The 22,629-nt window shown below is 44.7% G+C and overlaps 1 protein-coding gene across 2 annotated transcripts in view; it reads right to left on the minus strand.

The window, feature by feature from the left end:
• ARRB2 (arrestin beta 2) overlaps positions 1–22,629 on the minus strand; it is a 113,140-nt gene that overhangs the window by 49,274 nt on the left and 41,237 nt on the right. Inside the window, exons 2-4 of one of the 2 annotated variants that reach the window (XM_077470494.1) lie at positions 19,191–19,221; positions 16,814–16,874; positions 1,306–1,350 (exon numbers count right to left, since the gene is read on the minus strand). In XM_077470494.1, coding sequence (XP_077326620.1) covers positions 1,306–1,350; positions 16,814–16,874; positions 19,191–19,221 — 137 coding nt within the window. Of the gene's footprint in view, positions 1–1,305; positions 1,351–16,813; positions 16,875–17,000; positions 17,139–19,190; positions 19,222–22,629 lie in introns of those variants that run through there. The other variant, XM_077470493.1, reaches the window with a different exon arrangement.

Here is a 22,629-nt window from a genome sequence, read left to right on the forward strand (position 1 = left end):
GTTAAAAGCGCCCATGTTTTGGTGCTACGGCAGCTCTGCCCATTGATTTCAAATGGCAGGGCATTTTGTGAGCAGCCACCCCAAAGATGCTGCTAGCAGGACTATTTTTCCCGTTCTGCAAGCGCACCGCCCCAGTGTGAAAGCCCTTTTCATGCGCTTTTCATGCGCTATTTTTAGCGCTAAAACGCCTGAAAAACGGGTCGTAGTTTTCCTTGAATTTTTTTGAGCAGTGTATGTATGTATACACACACACGCATATGTAAAAAAAAATTTTTTTTTTTTCATTTGACCAGAAAAAAAAAATTATAATAATAAATTGTAACCGTAACAAAGGACAAGATATTAAAAAATAAGAAAAAGTGTGTGTGTGTATATATATATATATATATATATATATATATATATATACATACACACACACACATTATATAATAATATATATATATTATATATATATATATATATATATATATATATATATATATATATATATATATACATATATACATATATATATATATATATATATACACACACACACATATACATACACATACATACATATATACACACACACACACACAAACCAAAAAAAAAAAAAAAAAAAAACCAAACCAGCTATACCAACCTGCTCTGTCCAATGCATAAAGCAGCCCTGACCCTCTTCTTTTTGGGTACCTTAATGAATTCAGGTGGATGTAAACCCCCATTCATGAAATCTGACCTAGGCACATATATCTGTAGTGTTTACTTATCTCTCTCCAAAGCCCTGAGTGCCGTGTCTTTCTGCTGCTCCGTTCCTCTGTTATCAGCATGATAACTTCTGACAAGTTCTCTGACACAGGAAGATAAAAGCAGCTGGAAATCTGTGTCAGGGAGGGAACTTAGAGACCAATAAGCAGAGAGCTTGTCTAATCACAGTACAGCTCTGCATGTTGCTTTGCTTCTCTTGGGGGGGGGGGGGGGGGGCTGGCTGTGCCTTTCCTCCAATCAGCTCACACACAGTGTAGGCCCAGACCCCCCCCCCCACATGGAGGAGCAAAACCAAACCTTTTTATTAAAACTTACTTATAAAGATGAATGAATCAACCATAACCCTCCTACAACCCAACCTCCTAGGTGATGCCATGGTACCTCCTTCAGAATCTTCCCAGCAGGTGCTCTTCATACAGCCTTTGCTGGGGACCAATGACATGTAGGAAAACACGGTCATGGAACAGGAAGCGGAGCGGATAAAATAGAATGGATGAGGAAATGACAGAGGAAAACATTCAGCAGAAAAACATTTCATAACAACAAAATTACCTTTACGATCCTTCAGATAATCCGTATCCACTAGAACTACACCATCTACAAAACAAGACAAGATGGACGAGTCAAGGAATACAGTCAGGCACACAAAATCAATAAAACAACCGAAATGTACTCAGACTGCTGGGGTCAGTGCTGTGATATAAAAAAAAAAAATAATAAATAATTATTAATAAAAAAATATATTATATATATATATATATATATATATATATATATATATATATATATATATAAATAATCAGGAAGAATAGAGGTTCAAGCAACAAGAGAAGAGAACTTGGCAAGTTGTGTTTGCCATAAAACATTTTTCTGTATTTTTTGGATATAGCGAGAAGCTTCTGCCCCTCTTGCTCCTCAATAAACACAGATCAGCCACAACTTTATGACCTCTGACAGGCAAAGTGAACAGATTATACCGTTACAATGGGATCTGAAAATAGGTGGGATATATTAGACCGCATGTGAACATGTTGTCCCTGAAGTTGATGTGTTGAAAGCAGAAACAATGGAAATTGCAGTTTGCTCTGTATAGGGCAGTGTAGCCGTAGATCGGTCAGGGTGCCCATGCTGACCCGTGTCCACTGCTAAAAGCGCCTTACAATGGGCACATGAGCCAATCTAGAACTAAGGAGGCCAAAAAGGGCACAACAGGATTTGCAAGGAGCAGAATGAAGCCAGAATGATGGATTGCCATTTTTGGCAAATCCATATCTAATGGCTTTACCTGGGTTTGTTTATTGTGACTTTAAAGAAGATACAATAACTACAGTTAATTGGTGTTCTATAAATTATAATGTTATTCAACGTTACCTTTCCTATATCAAATCTGTAGCCAGTAACTAATATAAAGTACACACACCTTATTCACATTAAATTGACATACTTTACTATTTGGGCTTCTGGCGCCTTTGTCCACCTCCCTTTTTTTTTTCTTTTTTTTTTTTTTTTTTTAAGATTCTCACCCACCTTCTGATGCAAACATTGGAGGTCAGCACAGAGATTTAAAGCAAAGTAGAAGCATCTCCAGGTTTACGTCCGCCATGTTTGGTAAGAAACTTGGATGACATTTGCACAGGTCATCTGGTATTGCAAGATTACGTGCATGTGCCCAGGTATGCTATAGGTCAGTGATGGTGAACCTTGGCACCCCAGATGTTATGGAACTACAATTCCCATAATGCTCAACTATGCTGCAGAGTGCATGAGCATCATGGGAAATGTAGTTCCAAAACATCTGGGGTGCCAAGGTTCGCCATCACTGCTATAGGTGCATGGCGGCTTATAGCCAACATGAGACTGAATTTATCGGCGTATAAACACGCACATTCATTTTAAGAGGGAAGTTTCAGGAAAAAAAAACTAAAATTTTACATAAGGAAATTTGAAGAAAATTAAGGGTCAGTGCCCATCTGCAGCCTCATAAGTGCCATCAATGCAGTCTGATCAGTCCACATCAATGCAGCAGCCTCACCAGTGCCATCAATGCAGCAGCCTCACCGGTGCCATCAATGCAGCAGCCTCACCGGTGCCATCAATGCAGCAGCCTCACCGGTGCCATCAATGCAGCAGCCTCACCGGTGCCATCAATGCAGCAGCCTCACCAGTGCCATCAATGCAGCAGCCTCACCAGTGCCATCAATGCAGCAGCCTCACCAGTGCCATCAATGCAGCAGCCTCACCAGTGCCATCAATGCAGCAGCCTCACCAGTGCCTTCAATGCAGCAGCCTCACCAGTGCCATCCATGCAGCAGCCTCACCAGTGCCATCCATGCAGCAGCCTCACCAGTGCCATCAATGCAGCAGCCTCACCAGTGCCATCCATGCAGCAGCCTCACCAGTGCCATCCATGCAGCAGCCTCACCAGTGCCATCCATGCAGCAGCCTCACCAGTGCCATCAATGCAGCAGCCTCACCAGTGCCTTCAATGCAGCAGCCTCACCAGTGCCTTCAATGCAGCAGCCTCACCAGTGCCATCCATGCAGCAGCCTCACCAGTGCCATCCATGCAGCAGCCTCACCAGTGCCATCCATGCAGCAGCCTCACCAGTGCCATCCATGCAGCAGCCTCACCAGTGCCATCCATGCAGCAGCCTCACCAGTGCCATCCATGCAGCAGCCTCACCAGTGCCATCCATGCAGCAGCCTCACCAGTGCCATCCATGCAGCAGCCTCACCAGTGCCATCAATGCAGCAGCCTCACCAGTGCCATCAATGCAGCAGCCTCACCAGTGCCATCAATGCAGCAGCCATCAGTGCAGCCTGATCAATGCCCAACTGCAGCCTAGAGGGGACAGGGAGGGGGTGGGACAAGCGCCAACAGATTACATACAGTGAAAATCTCCTATGATAGACAGAACAGTGGTCCAATGGCAACCCAAGAGATGGGACTTCCTATTACAGAGGCCAACAAACAGGAGATTTTCACTGTACGTGATCTTAATATTATATTTTGAGTCACGCTAACTCATCGAAAAAAAAAAAATGGAGACTTTAAAGGGTTAAGGTGCTCGTCCCACCCCCCCCCCCCCCCCCCCCCTCCGAGGCAGCTAAAATTGAAGTATTGGCGTATAACACGCACACGCTATTTGCACCCAATTTTCAGGGTGAAAGGGTGAGTGTTATGCGCCAATAAATACAGTATATTAGGCAGACCCTCCCCACATAGCCCCCAGCTTTGAGGACATGTACTGGTATGAACTCTCTGAATATCCCCTGAACAAAAGTGGGTAAGAACATGCAAAGTGTCTGTGCCAGGATCCTTCCTGTAGACGGAAGTTGAGTTGGAGGTTTTTTTTTTGAAAACGCAATTAACAATAAGCGTGGCGGCAACATTTTGCCAATGAAACAATAAAAGAGGGTGTACAATTTGGGGAGAAACTAGCAGTGATGTGTAGTAAGCCAATCGCAGTCTTCACCAACTCGGTTATAAACCACTCCAGCAACAAATCTCCCTAATAATTTCACATATAAAAAGACACAATGGAAGCCAATTAGCTAAACACACACACAAAACAAACACGCCAACGGTTTACCTGTCCTAACATTTACATTTCTGTATAGCCAGTTGTGACTCACAACCCCGATGATGTCACACGTTACCGCCAAGCAGGGACATTGCTGTTTATAACCTGCAGAACAGTGCTCTGTATATATATTTTTGGGGGGAATTTTTTTTTTTATTTTTTTTTTTTTATAATCTAACCCTGCTTTAAATCTTCTCCACAACTTTATCCCTGACCTGTCTGGTGTGTTCCTTGGCCATCATTATGCCGCTTGTTCACTAAGGCTCGGTTCACACAGCGGGCGGCACGACTTGCAGCGCCGCGACCTGCACACGATCAGCGGCGACTTGCAAAACGACTTCTGTATAGAAGTCAATGCAAGTCGCCCGAAGTCGCTGCAAAAGTAGTACAGGAAGCTTTTTTCTAAGTTGGAGCGACTTGAGTCGCTCCTATTAGAATGGTTCCGTAGTACAGAACGGAGCGCGACTTGTCAGGCGGCGAAGTCGCCTGGACAAGTCGCCCCTGTGTGAACCGAGCCTAAGGTTCTCTAACAAACCTCTGGAGGACTTCACAAAACAGCTGTATTTATACCGAGATTAAATTACACACAGGTGGATTTACTAATTAGGTGACTTCTGAAGGCAATTGGTTCCACTAGATTTTAGTTAGGGGTATCAGGGTAAAGGGGGCTGAATACAAATGCACGCCACACTTGTTTCTTCAGTGCAGCAGCCTCACCATTGCATTCAATACAGCCTGATTGATGCCCATCTGCAGCCTAGAGGGGACAGGGAGGGGGGAGGGACGAGTGCCGACAGATTACATACAGTGAGAATCTACTATGATAGACAGAACAGTGGTCCAATGGTGGCCCAGGAGACGGGACTTCCTATTAAAGGGGCCGCCAAGTAAACAGAAGATTCTCACTGTATGTAGTGTGACGGCGCTCGCCCCTCCCCCTCCCTGTCCCCTCCGAGGCAGCTAAAATTGAAGTATTGGTGTATAACACGCACACACTATTTGTACCCGATTTTCATGGTGAAATAGTGCGTGTTATATGCCAATAAATACAGTAATTAAAATTCATAATTCTAACAACTACTTACAAAGCCATCCACAACTCGCCCCACATCTACATTATTAGCTTAGTCTCAAAATACCAACCTACTCGTTCCCTTCGTTCCTCCCAAGACCTCCTGCTCTCCAAGTTCCCTTGTCACCTCCTCCCACTCGCCTCCAGGACTTTTCCCGAGCCTCTCCCATCCTAAGGAACTCCCTACCCCAATCTGTCCAATTATCTCCTATCCTGCTTGGTTTTAGATGAACCCTGAAAACCCTCTTCAGAGAAGCCCATTCTGCCCCCACCTAACAACTGTACATTTATTTTCTCCATCAGATCATCCCCCATAGTTATTACCTTTTGTACACTGACCCTTCCTCCTAGATTGTAAGCTCTAAACGAGCAGGACCCTCTAATTCCTCCTGAATTGAATCGCATTGTACGGTAAAACCTTGGTTTGAGAGCGTTTTGCAAGACAAGCAAAATTTTTTATCAAAAATTGACTTGATACACAAGTAGTGTTATGTCACAACAGGGTATAAAAGAGAAGAGAGGCGCCTCCAAGTGTAGCAATATGGTTAAATTTAATGAAGGTACAACATTTAGCAACATATTGCTACACTTAGAGACGTCTCTTCTCTTTTATACCCTGTAGCGCCTGCTGGATTTTGCTTCTAATCCCCTTGTGGAGGCTTCCATATGTGGATGGATATTTTATGGTTACACAACCTATCACATTGCTATAATGTTTTTATATGGACTGAAGGACCTATGAATAAATGGTTGTGGAAGGAATCATCTGAGTTTCCATTATTTCTTATGGGGAAATTTGCTTTGATATACAAGTGCTTTGGATTACAAGCATGTTTCTGGAACTAATTATGCTCTCAATCGAAGGTTTTACTGTAACTGTATTGTCTGCCCTAACATTGTAAATCGACGCAAACTGTTGCCACCATATAAATCCTGTAACACTCAAAATCGTACCGCATCTACACCAAAATCAAACAGGACCCTTTTTTGTCGCACTAGAATCGGATAACATGGCGTTTTCACACGAATGCCATTTCATTATGCAAATTGCACTGTTTTTTGAACCGATTTCAGGGTGTCAACTTTTTATTTTTTTATTCTTTATTAAATTTTATAAAACAGACATACTGTAGAAAAGAGTGGCCTTGACACAACACCAAGCCACTCCAACGACCAATGCCCCAGTAGAAGTCTTTTTCAGACGAAACTAGTCGGGCGAGGTACACTATTCCCCATACTGCTTTTTTAATATTGTGATCACATTATATGTATTTTTTGTTATGTTGGTTTTTAATAAAACTCACCCATTTTGACCTGCACCAATCGGAGCTCTTTTTCTTTTTTCTTCCATGATTCATGGTTTGAAAGATCTTTTTGGACTTTTTCTCCTGCTCTGTGCTTCATCTGCCGGGGTGACATTTTATTGGTAGCGGCCATCTCCATTGGATCTCGTGTGGACTTTTCGGGTTCCTGTTCCATTCATGGGACTGGATATCCCCTTGGTGATTTGCGATTCAGCCATTTTGCCTTTAGACATCCACCTACTTCCAGGATCCTGGTGGTAGTTTGGCTCATTGGTCGTCTTGAGCCTTCCATGCCTGATTGACCCTCTGTCATACGATGGAGGGTCCACCTGTTCCGGTAAGCGTAGATTGACCACACCTTTTTATTGAAAGAGTGTTTTATGTGATGATCTACAGGACTCAAGACATCTTCACTGAGATATCACTTTACTATATGATGGATATTTTTGTTATAAGTGTTTGTTTTTTCCTGGAGATTTCTCTCTTCTAGTTCTTTTAATCCCTTTTAGGATTAATTTTAATCGCAGGCGCACAGGCAGCTCATGAACTGGAAGACTTACATGGATGCCCTCCCAGCAATTTAGACCCGTGCTGTAGCCCCCTTTCAGCTATAGCGCGGGCAGGAATAGATTAAAGTGGTTGTAAAGCCTGAAGGTTGTTTTACCTTCCTGCATTATATGCAGAAAGGTAAAACGCTTTTAGTATGGAGTTACCCCCTCAGCCCCCTCTAATATGTACCTGAGCCTGATCCCGATCCCGAGATGTGCACAAGTGTGGCTGCTGTCCTGGCTCTCTGCCTCCTCATTGGCTCAGACAACAGTGGCTGTCAATCACAGCCAGTGACAATGAGAAGGGGGATGGGGCCGAGTCCCGTTCTGTGTGTCTTGCGGACACAGAGCCGGCTTGGCTTACACTTCAATTCTTTTAATTAAAATAATAAACATGTTAAACTTATCTGCTCAGCAATCCTCTTCCTCTGGGGTCCCCTGCAGGTGCCCCTGGCCACTGTTCTTTGGCAAGTGCCCGCCATAGAAAGCCGCTTTTTAGGGAGATACTTGTACAAGCTGGCTCCCGAGCCAGACAGCGGGACTCCTTCTCCTCCCCCCCCCCCACTCCTCGTAACAGGATTTGATTGACTGCCACCAAGGTGCTATGTGAGGAGGTAGAGAGCCGTTTCCCTCGTCCAATGCTGGATCCGATCGGGCTCAGGTAAGTATGGGGGGGGGGGGGGGAGATCTTGCTGTACAGAAGGTTTTTACCTTAATGCATTAAAGCGCTTATTACCCCAACACTTCATATTCCTGATATGTGCCTGCTGTACCATGAGCTTGTATGAGAAAGTATCCTGTTATCTTTGTATTGCTTTCTTTGTGTGAAATCCCTGGTGCTCCTGTCAGTCCCTCTGCTTCTCTATCAAAAACTGACCACACTAAGCCACACTAAGCAGGAAAGCACGCTGCGATCAGTTCTCTAGCTTTTCCTGACATGCCCCGCTGCACAACCATTCACTGGGAAGCTCAGTGTGCTGCTGCTTCTCCGCCCCCAGCTCTTATGCAGCTGAGAATAGAGGGAATGTGATCATTTATAAAAAAAAAAAAAAGGGGGGGGGGGGAGGGTTTATAAAAATATAAATGGGGGGGGGGGGCGGTTATAGCTATGCAAAAATATTTTGCCTTTCATTTCTATTTTAAACTGGATGGGTTGTTTTACAAGGTGAGGGTTTACAAATCACTTTAAGGGGTAAAAAACCATAAGGCTTTAAGAACCACTTTAACAAGCAGTTAACCCTTGCAGAGCGGGGGGGGCAAGGGTATTTTTATCACCCAGTCCCAGAGTTAATCATTAACATTACACTGCACATAAATATACAAGTGCGTGTGAAAACGTAGGCCACAAAATATCAAAGCTGCATTAGATTGTTCAGAACATGGTGGGTGGCCTCGTTTGCCTTCTATTTACAACAGCAATATACAAAAGAAGGATGCATAGATATTTTAATAGAAGAGTCGAAACTAGTTATAAGATTCTGATGTGGTGGTATAGCGTAGCCACGACATTACACCGTATTTTCCCGCAACTGCCTGATACATGTTGGCGCAGCAAGGTACCATGTTGCCCATTTTCTGGGACTGCCCGAAAATGAAATCATTTACACAAAAGATGGCTAGCACTATCAAGCGTCTGACTAATGTTGATCCAGCGGACAATCCTGCGGCATGCTTGCTGCACCTCACGCAGCGGGCCATTAAAAAAATAAATAAAAGGCCTCTTTTACCATCCAGCTCTTAAAATGAGGCCAAGGCGTGTATTCCCTTGTGCTGGAGGTCTGGGCACTCGCCCGCGAGGGCTCTAAAAATCAATCAACTTAGGGACATGGAGGACCTTTACGACTACCTTCCACAATCGGGAGGAGGTCTTCCGTGACACATGGAGACCGTGGCAACACTTTTTTTGCAGGAGGTCTCGCAACATGGCTGATTTCTCTAGGACTGTCGCTAGGGTCTAGGTGAGAGAATCAGTCTGTTTCTCTTGGCTCCAAGTCCTCGTCTTTTGTCCCCTTTTTTTCTCCTTGTACGTGTTCTCATCATTTGTCCCATCCTTTCACCATTACTGCTGCTCTCTCCCCTTCTGTGTGTTCACATTCAGCTCGGAAGCCGCTCCCTTGTAGTTTTCTTGCGGTGTATATGTATCTGACCATATAGGATAGAATCTGTCTTATTACCAAGTTATATATTGGCCCCTGGGGTATATTCCCCCTGACCCCGGCATTTCTCATTCTTTATCCCACAAGGTTGCATTATTACGTTGGGGCTTTTTACACAGGCTTGGAAAGTTGGGGGTAATTACTATTACACCCTCCTAGTCAAGAATATTTAGCATGCCATGGAACTTGCCACATAGTGTATGCTTTGAATCTGTTGAGTTGACTTTGAAGCTAATGCAGATATTTATTATTTGTTTTCAGCATACGTATGTCAGTCATTGTATCTAGCCTTACCCATAACTTAAAGCTTTTGTTAATCTAAAAATAAAAATTTAATCCTGTTGCTTTAAAGTGTTTTATACAGCACAGTGCTTGTGCTGTGTAAATTTGGCCCCCCATAACACCTGAAATACCTGGCTGATCCTGCTTGGCCATGCCTCCCCCCCCTAAAAACTGACCACGGTGTAGCATGGCTGCTGAGCCCCGACCCCGTGGTCAGTTTACGTGCCTCCGTTATCTGCAGCCTTCTCTCTCTCTCTCTCTCTCTCTCTCTCCTTCCTGCCAGCTCTGTATGTGTGTGAGAGCTGCCCCTCCCCTCTCCTACCGCTATAAGTAGGCAATAAAAAAAAAAAAGAAAAATTAAAAACACCATACTGCCAGCCCCTCTCTTGCACCTGGGTATAACACTCAATGTATGTTTATGTGGAAAACAAAGCTTCTAAATAAAATTTTTGCAGATCTGTTCAGAGTGGTCACGCGACTCCCAGCTGCCCCATCTAAGAGCTACAGTGGGAGGAGCCCAGCGGTCAGCACAGAAGTCACATGACTCCAGGCCACTCTCCGCCCCCATCTAAGAGCTACACCAGGATGAGCCCAGAGGTCAACATAGCAGTCACGTGACTCTCGGCCGCTCTCCGCCCCATCTAAGGCCCCTTTCACACTAGGGTGGTGCGAGTGTCGGCGGCATTTTCTCTGTCTGCTATGAGACCCGAAAAACTGCAGATTTTGTGGGTGGGTCTGTTTTCCAGGGCTCAGTGGGTGGAGTTGTGATGTCAGTAGACTCCCCGCCCACCTCTACACTCCCCTTAACATGCATTTTCTCCTGTGTATTTCTTACACTGAACTTCTCCTATGATCACTAACATCCAGTCAAAACCCAGAAAAGTCTCCACATGACTTCAGCATGCCCAATCATGCTGAGGTGTGGAACAGCCAATCCTTGCAGAGCAGCAGAAGAAAGGAGTGGGAGGGAATTAAAAAATAATGCATGTCTCTTAGGCTAGTGCACGACATATGTAAATCACCCGTCACTCACAGCAAGGGGGAGGATTTGACAAAGTTGTTCTCTGTTTGTCAAGATTTATCTGACTGAACAATAAAAGAGGATTGCTCAGAGCTGGATTAACTCCTCGTGGTAAGACTGGGCTCAATTGATAGAAAATCTTATACTTTACATTATGACATCATTTTTTTTTTTTTTTTCGGGTTTACATCCACTTTGACTTGTATAATGCAACTGTTGGTTAAAATAAAGAACTTACAAATTTTTGCCTCTATTTATTTTTTATTTTTTTGTAACTAAAAATGAGTCGTCTGCCTGAAAAGCTTAGGATAAAGCAGAACCTACAAATCCAGAATGCAGGAGCGGCCATTCACGGGTTGATTTAAGCCTGCGGCACGGAGCTCAGCCGCTGCTCACAATAACAGATGAGCATCTGCAGCAGCCACAAGGTATATTCCCAAAGCTAGCAATCCTCCTCCCATATGCCAACTCTCCTCAGGGATAAGAGACTCAAAGAGGAGCTCCAACGCCAAGTAGACTTACCTCCTGTATTCTGTCCAGTAGAGCCTCTTCCTTTCGCTCGACTCTCTGCAATCCTATCATAAATATTACGTCCACTCTTCTCTTACTGCCCTCTTTCCAGCTCTGTGATCGTAAACGTCACACAGACATTTCCTGCAGGAGCCGCTTTGTTTAGATTCCCTTTTGTAGTCCCTTAAAGCTGAATTCCAGGCATTGATAACTCTTCATAGAAATGTCAGGAGACCAAGCCACTGGAGACCTCAAGAGCTTTAAACTAGCCAATCAGCATCCACCCCATAACAAATGCTCTAAGCGACGATATTCCCAGGCATCGGAGATCAGATTGACCTTACACGTTCTGAGTCTATTGAAAAATCAAATATTGCTTAACAAAAAGTGACAGAGACTAATGTCACCATTTCTGATACTGTACTGGGGGGGGTTCTATCACGTGGGTCAGTATAAATACAAATCATTTCTCATCATTGCAACTATGGCAATAGCTTAGAAAGGATTTCCCAGAAGGTTCAGCCCCCTAATCCAGCAACAATCAGATGTGAAAGCAAAAAAAAAAAAAAATTCATGAAAAAAATAAATAAATACATAAAAATACCTTAAAGCGGGAGTCCGCGTTTTTTTTTTTTTTTTTTAAAGCCAGCAGCTACAAATACTGCAGCTGCTGACTTTTAAAATAGTGACACTTACCTGTCCAGCGCGCCCGCGATGTCGGCACCCGAAGCCGATCTCTCGATCGTCTCTCGGGTGCTGCTGCCGCCGCCATCTTGGGTATGGGAATCAGGAAGTGGAGCCTTTCGGCTTCATTTCCCGGTTCCCTACGGCGCATGCGTGAGGCGCGCTGCGCAATAAGGATGGTCCCGCTGCCTCTGGGATCTGTGTGTTTCCCAGCAGGCAGCGGGGGACTTTCGGAAAGGGGCGTAATCTACGCCCCTTTCCGCAGAGAGCTATCCCGGAAGTGGGTGCAGATACCTGTACTGTACAGGTACCTGCACCCCCCTCCCCCCTGAAAGGTGCCAATTGTGGCGCCGGAGGATTCCAATGAGTGGAAGGTCCACTTTAGGGTGGACCTCCGCTTTAACTGATACTAAAAGCTTTTTTTTTATTTTGTTAGAAAAAAAAAAATTGCTTACAAGCTCTCTGCAAAGATTTTGCACAGAAAAGAGCCTTAGCTGCTCTTTCGGCAGTTCCTCACCGGCGCTTATCCATTCCTCTCCCTTTGGGGCGGGAGCAAGCAAGCCGGGTCCTAAAAAGGCAATTGTGCATGCGCATCCCCCGGGCCAAGCTGTGTGCATCCACAGACACACACCCATTGTAAGCCATGCCTCTGCCTCCTCCTCATCGGAGTTTGACTGAAATCAGTGGGAGACCATGACAAGATATTGCGAATATTCAAGTTTTAACTAAGGCCGGCCATATAGGGTTCGAATCTCGGCCGGTTCAGCAGGAACCAGCTGAGATTCCAACCATGTATGTGTGAACTGAATGTACCAAGTTGATCGATCAACTTGGGTACAACCAGCCTGCCAGATTCCCTTCCGATTATCGCTATAGCTGCTAGCGATAATCACCATCTTCTCCCAGAAGGGACGGCTTCCCCCGTCCACCCCCCCACCGGGAGAAGACAGTGGCCGATTCCCTTGTCAGTACTGTCTGTGTTGATGGGGGAATGATGCAAATTTCTTTCCTGCAACCCGTGGTTTCAGGAAATAAATTTGCACCGTGTATGGCCGGCTTAACTGGCTTTCACTCGGTTTGTTCCACCCATCCTGTGAGTGGATTGTTCTCAGGTGTACTGAATGCTGGACCTATTGAGTACTATTGAGTACCTATTGAGTACTTCTTGTGTACTCTTCCTCTACAGGAGCCTGGATAGTCACTTAAGGCGCTTTCACACTAGGCACCATTACTTTGCACAATGCAAGGGCCGAAACAACAAATTGAATAATCAACAACTAATCAATTATGAAAATAGTTGTCAACTATTTTCATGATCGATTAATCTGCCAATCAATTAGTTGGCCTGCATACAGAATGCATTATTTGCTTACATATCAGGAAATACAGTGCAGCACACATACGGCTCAGTACATCATCCATACATGTCACTAAGTGCCTGAGAACTTGTGAATGTGTGAGGAGCAATGCCTCATGGGACATGTAGTCCTGGGCAGGACGTGAGTGCTTCTAAAAAAGGCAGAAGTTTTTTTTTACCTTGCACTCTATACTATACTTTGCACCTTGCTATTGGGGCACTCTGAAGGCAGGAGGAGCCAGAAACGTCGGTGGGGGACCCTAGAAGAGGAGGATTGGGGCTGCTCTGTGCAAAACCATTACACAGAGCAGGTAAGTATAACATGTTTGTTGTTTTAAAAACAAAAATATAAAAATCATTTTTAAAGACTGTGTGCAGGGAAGATCAACATCTGAACCCAGAGAAGGTGGAGGCTGATAGACTGGAGGTAATAGAAGGCATTACAATTACATTTAAAATAAATTTTTGCCAGTACAGTATTGTGCGTTATTTTTAAAAGGATTATAGCCATGAAAAAATTCTCAGCTTTTAATAAATCTTTTATATTGAAAATAGTATATCTCCCTCCCGCTTCATATAGCTTTATGTCTGACCCCTAGTTATAATGTCCAAAATATCCTACTTCTGGATAGATTATAAACACATACATACACACACACACACACACACACACACACACAAAATATACACATTATTACTTTCAAACTATACGATTATCTCCTCTTTTTGTACCATAAAGGGCTAATTTTAGCTTCAACCCCATTATGACAGGTGATTGAAAAAAAAAAAAAAAAAAAAGCATGCTGCTACTTAGGTCTTAGGCCAGGTTCACACAGCGTACTACAGTTCATTTAACATGATTTTCTATGGAACATGTCCACACCTATGCTTTTTTCAACCGTTGCGTATTTGGAAAGGGGCAATACTGTGTTGTGGTGATATGTGAAGGGGGCAATGCTGTGTGGGGTGATATGTGAAGGGGGCAATGCTGTGTGGGTGATATGGGAAGGGGGCAATGCTGTATGGGTGATATGTGAAGGGGGCAATGCTGTGTGGGTGATATGGGAAGGGGGCAATGCTGTATGGGTGATATGGGAAGGGGGCAATGCTGTATGGGTGATATGGGAAGGGGGCAATGCTGTATGGGTGATATGGGAAGGGGGCAATGCTGTATGGGTGATATGGGAAGGGGGCAATGCTGTATGGGTGATATGGGAAGGGGGCAATGCTGTATGGGTGATATGGGAAGGGGGCAATGCTGTATGGGTGATATGGGAAGGGGGCAATGCTGTATGGGTGATATGGGAAGGGGGCAATGCTGTATGGGTGATATGGGAAGCGGGCAATGCTGTATGGGTGATATGGGAAGGGGGCAATGCTGTATTGGTGATATGGGAAGGGGCAATGCTGTATGGGTGATATGTGAAGGGGCAATACTATGTGGGGGGATATGTGAAGTGAGCAATACTGTGTGGGGAATATTTGAATGGGGCGATGCTGTGTGGGGTGATATGTGAAGAGGGCAATGCTGTATGGGTGATATGGGAAGGGGGGCAATGCTGTATGGGTGATATGGGAAGGGGGCAATGCTGTATGGGTGATATGTGAAGGAGCAATACCATGTGGGGGGATATGTGAAGTGAGCAATACTGTGTGGGGAATATTTGAATGGGGCAATGCTGTGTGGGGTGATATGTGAAGAAACAACACCATGTGGGGGGAATATGTGAAGTGATATGCGAAGGGGGCAATACTGTGTGGGGGTGATATGCGAAGGGGCAATATCGTGTGGGGGGGAGGGATATGTGAAGGGGGCAATGCTGTGGTGGGTGAAGATGTAAAGAGGACAAGCAGCTGCACACAAAATGAGGTGCTGTACAGAAAACGTGTAGGGGTACCATGGACTCTTGAATGCACTGAAATACAGGGTGCAATTTCCTACACATGGAAATTGCATGGTACAAAGGCACCATGCTGTTTCCATGTGGCTGCATTTTTAAAAAGGTGCCAGGACTTTTTCCCCCAGCAGAAAAGGCAGGCACAGAAGCCCATTCAAACGAATGGACTGTCATGCCTGCACATCTGGGCTGTGATCAGGGGTGGACTGACCATTGGGCCACTCAGGCAATGCCCGGGGGCCCCATGTCACTAGGGGGCCCCATAAGAGTTGCCAGCCTCAGTAAAATCAAGGACAGTATGTAAAAATGTGTGTTTTTTTTTTACATCTGTCTTTGAAATGTCCCTTACCGACATCCTTTTGGTCTAAAAAATCCAGAGATTATAGCTGCCCCACCTCTCCAATACCTTCTCAGCCAATAGAAACATGTCTGTGTATACTGTGTGATTGTATACTGTGTATGTGTGTTTGTGTATACTGTGTGGCCCCATAATCTCTGATTGCCTGAGGGCCCCATAATCTCCTATTGCCCGGGGGCCCCATGAGTTGTCAGTCCACCCCTGGCTGTGATGTAAAGAATCTGAGTCATTGCACAAAACTGATTTCGGACCTCGGTTGGAAGAAAAATTGTACTAAATCGGACCTCCATGAATTTTAATTCAATACCCCAGGTATATACAGTATATCTCTTGTCTGTTATTCTCAGAGTGGCTTAGAGATTTTGCTCCCTAACCAGATAGTTGATTATTTATATTTACCACTGCATAGGGATATTGAAGAATAAATTGCCTTTTATTTTAAACTTTACATATTAACTAAATTATACACCACACTTTAAAGGTTATTATCCGATTAATCGAAACAATAAAATCGGCCAACTAATAAATTATGAAAATAATCGTTAGTTGCAGCCCTATACCATGCCCAAGCATGATTGTACCCACCTCATGCAGATGTACACCATCCCCAAGTCTGAATAAACTGTGCCAGAGCCCAGGACACAGTATGCTGAACCATCACACTAGAAGTTGTGGGTTCTACTGAAGGTAATGCCCTTTGCGCAGATTTGTTTTTTTACATTTTTAAAGCTACACTTGAGCTTTATTTGTCTCAACGGAATTAGGTTGGGCAGCCCATGGCAGTTTATGTGAAGAAAAAAAAAATATATATAATATATATATATATATATATATATAGCTTATTTTTGTCCATTTATATTTGCTAGGCTCATTAAAATATATATTTTTAGATCAAAAAGGTGCCGTGGTCCTTTAATGAATATGTGTAAAAAAAGAAAAAAAAAAAAGAACAAAAAGAAAAAAGACAGGTTTCCCCCACAGTATCACCTTCCCCTCCAAAGCAAAGTCTTGAACTTGCTTGGCCACATGGCCACAGGCAGCCGCACAGCTGCCACCCTGCCAGTCCCAAACTATTTCTTCCTACATGCTGGAAAATTTCCATTCATTCCTATGAAGAGGCTGTCTGGTTGGGATGTACGATACCCATAGAACGCACCTGGCAGGCGTGTGGACAGGTGAGTATAAGACTAGAATTACAAGATAACTGTACGAAAGTAAAATAATCCTTTAATTAATAACTACAAGAAAAAGCACGATGTTTTGAACTGCATTAGATCGAGCACTTACCAACTGGTTCCACGCGATCTAGGTGATCCACAAAATCTCGTTTTCCCAGGTACACTGTAAGCTGCAGGGAAAAAAAAATTATCTTAAATTAGGGTTCAGTCTCAGAATACTTTAGCATTGATATTTCTGCCCCTCTTCCTCCTCAGCAGTGCCCACCTGTACTATCCCCCCCCCCCCCCCTCATTACCACATTGCGCATTTGTTTCTTGTAGACCGTCATGCCACGGGATATATCACAGCGGATCCGTTCCAAATCGGACAGGTCCCCATTGTCAGCCTCCTCTGCATGCATTGCTTGTATCTGTATGCCTTCCTATGTTTGCATCTCCCTATATCCTTCACACCTCAGGGAGATGCTTCTGGCCCCGGGAGACACACTTCCACCTGTGATTGGTGGAGGACAGGGGCCGCAGCAACTATGGTGACATAAACAGTGCTTTAACCCCTGCATCTCTGCAAATGCTACCTTAACCCCTTCCTCTCCAGGCATGCTGGAAGATACCGGGACATAGAGAGAAAAAAAGGGGCCTCTGAGTGAAGACTAACATTTAAACTCAAATTGGGGTATGCTCATCATAACTTGGTACAGGCATCCATTTTTTTAAATCCCATTTTATATTTTTCTGCCACTTCTGTTCTAAAAATATAAAATGTTTTAGTCATTATTAACCACTTCCCGCCCGGCTTATATGAAAATGACAGCTGGGCGGTAGTTCAGTTATCCTGACTGGACGTTATATGACGTCTAGCAGGATAAGGCGCCCATCGATCGGTGGTGCGGTGTGCCAGTCTGACACAGCAATACACCGATCTCAGTAAAGAGCCTCTGAGGCTCTTTACCACAAGATCAGCCATCTCCAATCACGGATGATCACAGTGCAAACAGGAAGAACCATTTATCGGCTTTTCCTCACTCGTGCCTGATAGACGTAAGTAGAGGAGAGACGATTGCCAGCTCTCCTGACGGGGGGCTAGACCACCAGAGATGCCGCCAGGACCACCAGGGATGGCCAGAAAACATTGATGGCCAGGTATGCCCCCCATTGCCACCAGGGATGCCACACAGTGCCCTAAAAGATGCCAATCAGTGCCCAGAAATAGTCCCAGTCAGTGCCAACTACGAATGCCTGCTAGATGTCTCACTGATGCCCAGCAGTGCCACCAGTGTCCATCTGTGCCACCTATCAGTGCCACCCATAAGTACCCATCAGTGCAGCTTTTCAATGCCACCTATCAGAGCCGCCTATCAGTGCCCATCATCAGTGCTCCCTCATCGGTGCCCGTCAGTGAAGGAGAAAACGTACTTATTTACAAAAGTTTAGAACAGAAACAAAGAAAAAAAATATATTTATTTTTTCGAAATTTTCTGTCTGTCTTTCTTTTATTTGTTGCGCAAAAAAAAACCTGCAGTGATCAAATACCACCAAAACAAAGCTCTAATTTATGGGCACAAAATTATAAAAAAAAAATTGTTTGGGTACAGCATAGCATGACCACGCAATTGTCAAAGTGCAACAGCGCTGAAAGCTGAAAATTGGTCTGGGCAGGAAGGGGCGAAAGTACCCGGTATTGAAGTGGTTAATTCAGAATTGTCATGCAATAGTATTAAACAATAGATGTATTTACTGCATATTTTTATATATGATTTTTTATATGAAAATGTGTGTTTCATTTGATGTATATGTATATTCTGTCTATATATGTATCACCCGTATCAGTATTGATGTAAGGAGTTTTACTCATTATTATTTTAAAAATGTGGGAGAGGAATTAGCACTCTCTCCACAAGATGGCAGTATACCAAGGCACATATAAGGCTGTTTTTCAGCCTACGTCAAATCAGCTCAGCTTGACAAAGGAGCGCACAAGCTTTCTAGTCTGCATGCTCCGAAACGCGTCGAGAACAAGCCAGTGATGCCATTGCACCCAATGTTGCATTCCAGCCCACTCCATCGAGCTCTAGCTGCCCTCCAAGCCTCGTTCTTGATCCCATCGGATCGCAAAGCATCCTGTGGACCAGGACATTTACGACAGGTTGTGTGAGCCACGGGAACGTTAAACAGCCGGGACAGATGCCAGTGTCTTCCCGGACTAATATGTTTCCTCATACCTCAATGTGAGTTTATATTACACTAACGTACCATTAAACGTTACAGTCATCAGGGGCGCCTGTTTTTCTCTTTTTTTCCCCCGCACGTTTGGAGTTTGCTTCCACTTCCCCAACAAGGCTGGCCCTGAAACAGTGGACTGTTCTCCCACTATACTGAGCTGCTTGCTCAAAGGACTACCTTGAAGGACTTTTGTATTTAATTGCACACTTATCTAACTGCGCCACTACCCAATCTTTTTGTCAAGATACTGAGACATGGCCACTTACCTTGCAGTTTGGGCTGGATTTCTTAAATACTCTGCAAAAAAAAAAAAAAAGAACGAAAAAAAAGTATAAGCGGTTGCAGTGTACATTCTTAGGGCTTGAACAAACTGTCAGGTTTTCACATCTTTCCCACATTCTATTTCAGAAGAGACCAAAAACTTAGGATCTATAGAGATCAATGATCATTAACCAGCAATGGAATTCCTGCTCCACATGAATGCCAAACATACCGGGACTCACATTACTAGAAAAAAAGGCTTAAAAGTGATACAGAAATCAGACATATACATTTATTGGGACAGTTCAACAAAAGTTACAATATTTCTGCATTAAGTAATCATCACTAGGGAAGAGGCAGGCCACTCCCGCCATCATCACTAGGGAAGAGGCAGGCCACTCCCGCCATCATCACTAGGGAAGAGGCAGGCCACTCCCGCCATCATCACTAGGGAAGAGGCAGGCCACTCCCGCCATCATCACTAGGGAAGAGGCAGGCCACTCCCACCATCATCACTAGGGAAGAGGCAGGCCACTCCCACCATCATCACTAGGGAAGAGGCAGGCCACTCCCACCATCACTAGGGAAGAGGCAGGCCATTCCCACCATCACTAGGGAAGAGGCAGGCCACTCCCACCATCATCACTAGGGAAGAGGCAGGCCACTCCCACCATCATCACTAGGGAAGAGGCAGGCCACTCCCACCATCATCACTAGGGAAGAGGCAGGCCACTCCCACCACTGCATCCTATCCCAATGTCACCATCACTAGGCAAGAGGCAGGCCACTCCCCCCACTGCATCCTATCCCAATGTCACCATCACTAGGCAAGAGGCAGGCCACTCCCCCCACTGCATCCTATCCCAATGTCACCATCACTAGGCAAGAGGCAGGCCACTCCCCCCACTGCATCCTATCCCAATGTCACCATCACTAGGGAAGAGGCAGGCCACTCCCACCACTGCATCCTATCCCAATGTCACCAGCACTAGGGAAGAGGCAGATCACCACCACCATCATCACTAGGGAAGAGGCAGACCACTCCGACCCCTCCATCCTATCCCAGTGCCATCATCACTATGGAAGAGGCAGGCCACTCCTACCACTGCATCCTATCCCAATGTCCTCATCACTAGGGAAGAGGCAGGCCCCTCCCTAGTCCCCAAAATGCATTAAAGGGTAATAAACCTTCTGCCTATAGAACCACTTTAACCCCTTCAATACCGGGCACTCCGCCCCCCCCCCCCTTCCTGCCCAGACCATTTTTCAGCTTTCAGTGCTGTGCCACTTTGAATGACAATTGCGCAGTCATACAACACTGTACCCAAATGACATTTTTATAATTTTTTTCCCCCAAATAGAGCTTTCTTTTGGTGGTCCGTCATTGGTGTACGCTGATGAGGCGGCACTGATAGGTGGAAGTGATGGGCAGCACTTCTAGATGGCACTGATTGGCACCACTGGTGTGCATCGATAGGTGGCACTTGTGGGCACTGTTAGACTCTATAAATGAGGGATAATTGCCTCTTCCTTTTTGGGACAGATGTCCCTTTAAGATAAGCTGGTGATCGGCTTTTTTTCTCCGCTGTCAGCGTGAGAAAAAAAAAAAAATTGATCACCGAACTTTTGTTTACATCATGTGATCAGCTGTCATTGGCTGACAGCTGATCACATGGTAAGGGGCCGTGACCTGAGTCTCAGTGATCACAGGGCGCGCGCACAGGGGAGGCAGTCATAATACGGTATCCCGGGAATTCATATCCGCGCTGTCAGAGGCTCTTTACCCAGATGGGAGATGCGGTGTGTCAGACTGACACCTCTGCACTGCACAGTCGCACAATCGCATGTTATCCTGATCACGTCATGTGACGGCCCGGTCAGGATAACAGAACTACTTTGCGCACATCATATTGCTATATGGCAGGCAGGAAGTGGTTAAAGCTGAACTCTTTAAGACAAAAAAAAAAAAAATACAAAATGTGTAGACCTTTATTGGTTTACATTTTGTTTTGTAAAAATAAAAGTCACTGTAATACTGAACGTTAATCTGGAGTGGTCTTCCACAATGTTGCCTATCCGCCTATAGATGCGGGCAGACTTACTGGTTGAAGAACGTCTGTCATGGGCACACTAATTGGTGTGGGGGGGTGTTTGGGCCTCATTGCAGGGCCCAAGCCTTGAGCATTAGTTAAAAGTGATTATATAAATCCTCACATATACCCAGTGAAGTGACTGTCCTCAAGCAATACATAGAGCTGAAGCAGATCTTCCTTTATAAAATAAATAAAAGATAAACTGCAGTCTTCTCTACATCCACAGTGCAGACTTTATAACGCTTGTCTAAACGGTCAGAAAACAGGGAGTAGGGAGCTGAAATTACACACTACAGAACTCTATGGAGGAGAGCTCCGATGGATGATTGGAGGGAAGGGACACCCCCCCCCCCCCTTCACACAGCACACAGGAATAGACCCGGGGCTGTCAATCACAGGCTGTGTGCTGGAGATCCCACCCCTGTTATCTCTTGGTGTCAGGAAAACTTGTCAGAAGTGATTCATGTAGATAGCAGAGGATTGAAGCAGCAGACACATGGGGGGTTATTTACTAAAGGCAAATCCAGTGCAAAGTACACTTGGATGTGCAGTCGCTGTAGATCTGAGGGGGACACGCAAGGAAAATAAACAGCATTTTTTGCTTGCACATGATTGGATGATAAAATCAGCAGAGCTTCCCCTCATTTTCAATCTTCCCATCAGATCTACAGTGACTGCAATTCCAAGTGCACTTGTAGTGCAAAGTGGACTCTATAGAGGGATATGATTTGTTCATATTTCATGTCTGAGGTTTACAACCACTTTAAGGCTCTCCTGGAACAGTATTGCAGCATGTAATGTCACGGCACAGCTGCTGACAGTCCCAGTAAAAGCACAGGAATAGGGAGGAAGTGATCACATAACTACTTCCCCAAAAAAAATTATTTTTATGCTTTCTCAAGCATCTAAAAATGTAAACAGAATTTTCTAATGCGGAGTCTGTACTGAAAGCTACGCTTGACATCTATCTTATCAACCAGCAGATGTTACCTTCACTGAACATGTCAAATAATCAGCATTACAGGATTTATAGGCAACATTGTAAAAAAAAAAAAAAAAAAAAAAAAAAAAAAAAAAAAAATCAAAGAAAAAAAAAAGAAAGAAAAAGAAGAAAGAAGTTACAACCTGTGCCCTAAGTAACTGAAAAGGGGTTGTAAAATAAGGTTTTTTCCCTGCTTTCCGCCCGCCAGCCTTCAAATAAATGTCGGCTGGGTGGCACAGCTCTTGTTCAGGGTGGGCATCATATGACGACCTCTCGCATGCCCCCAGGGGCGCGTATCGCAGCGATCGGTGGTGCGGTGTGTCAGTCGGACACACCACTCTTTACCACATGATCAGCCGTGTCCAATCA

The sequence above is a fragment of the Lithobates pipiens genome, unplaced genomic scaffold (genome assembly GCF_037356315.1).
Source record: "Lithobates pipiens isolate NorthernLeopardFrog02 unplaced genomic scaffold, aLitPip1_a1.2 Scaffold_8, whole genome shotgun sequence".
Taxonomy (NCBI): Eukaryota; Metazoa; Chordata; class Amphibia; order Anura; family Ranidae; genus Lithobates; species Lithobates pipiens.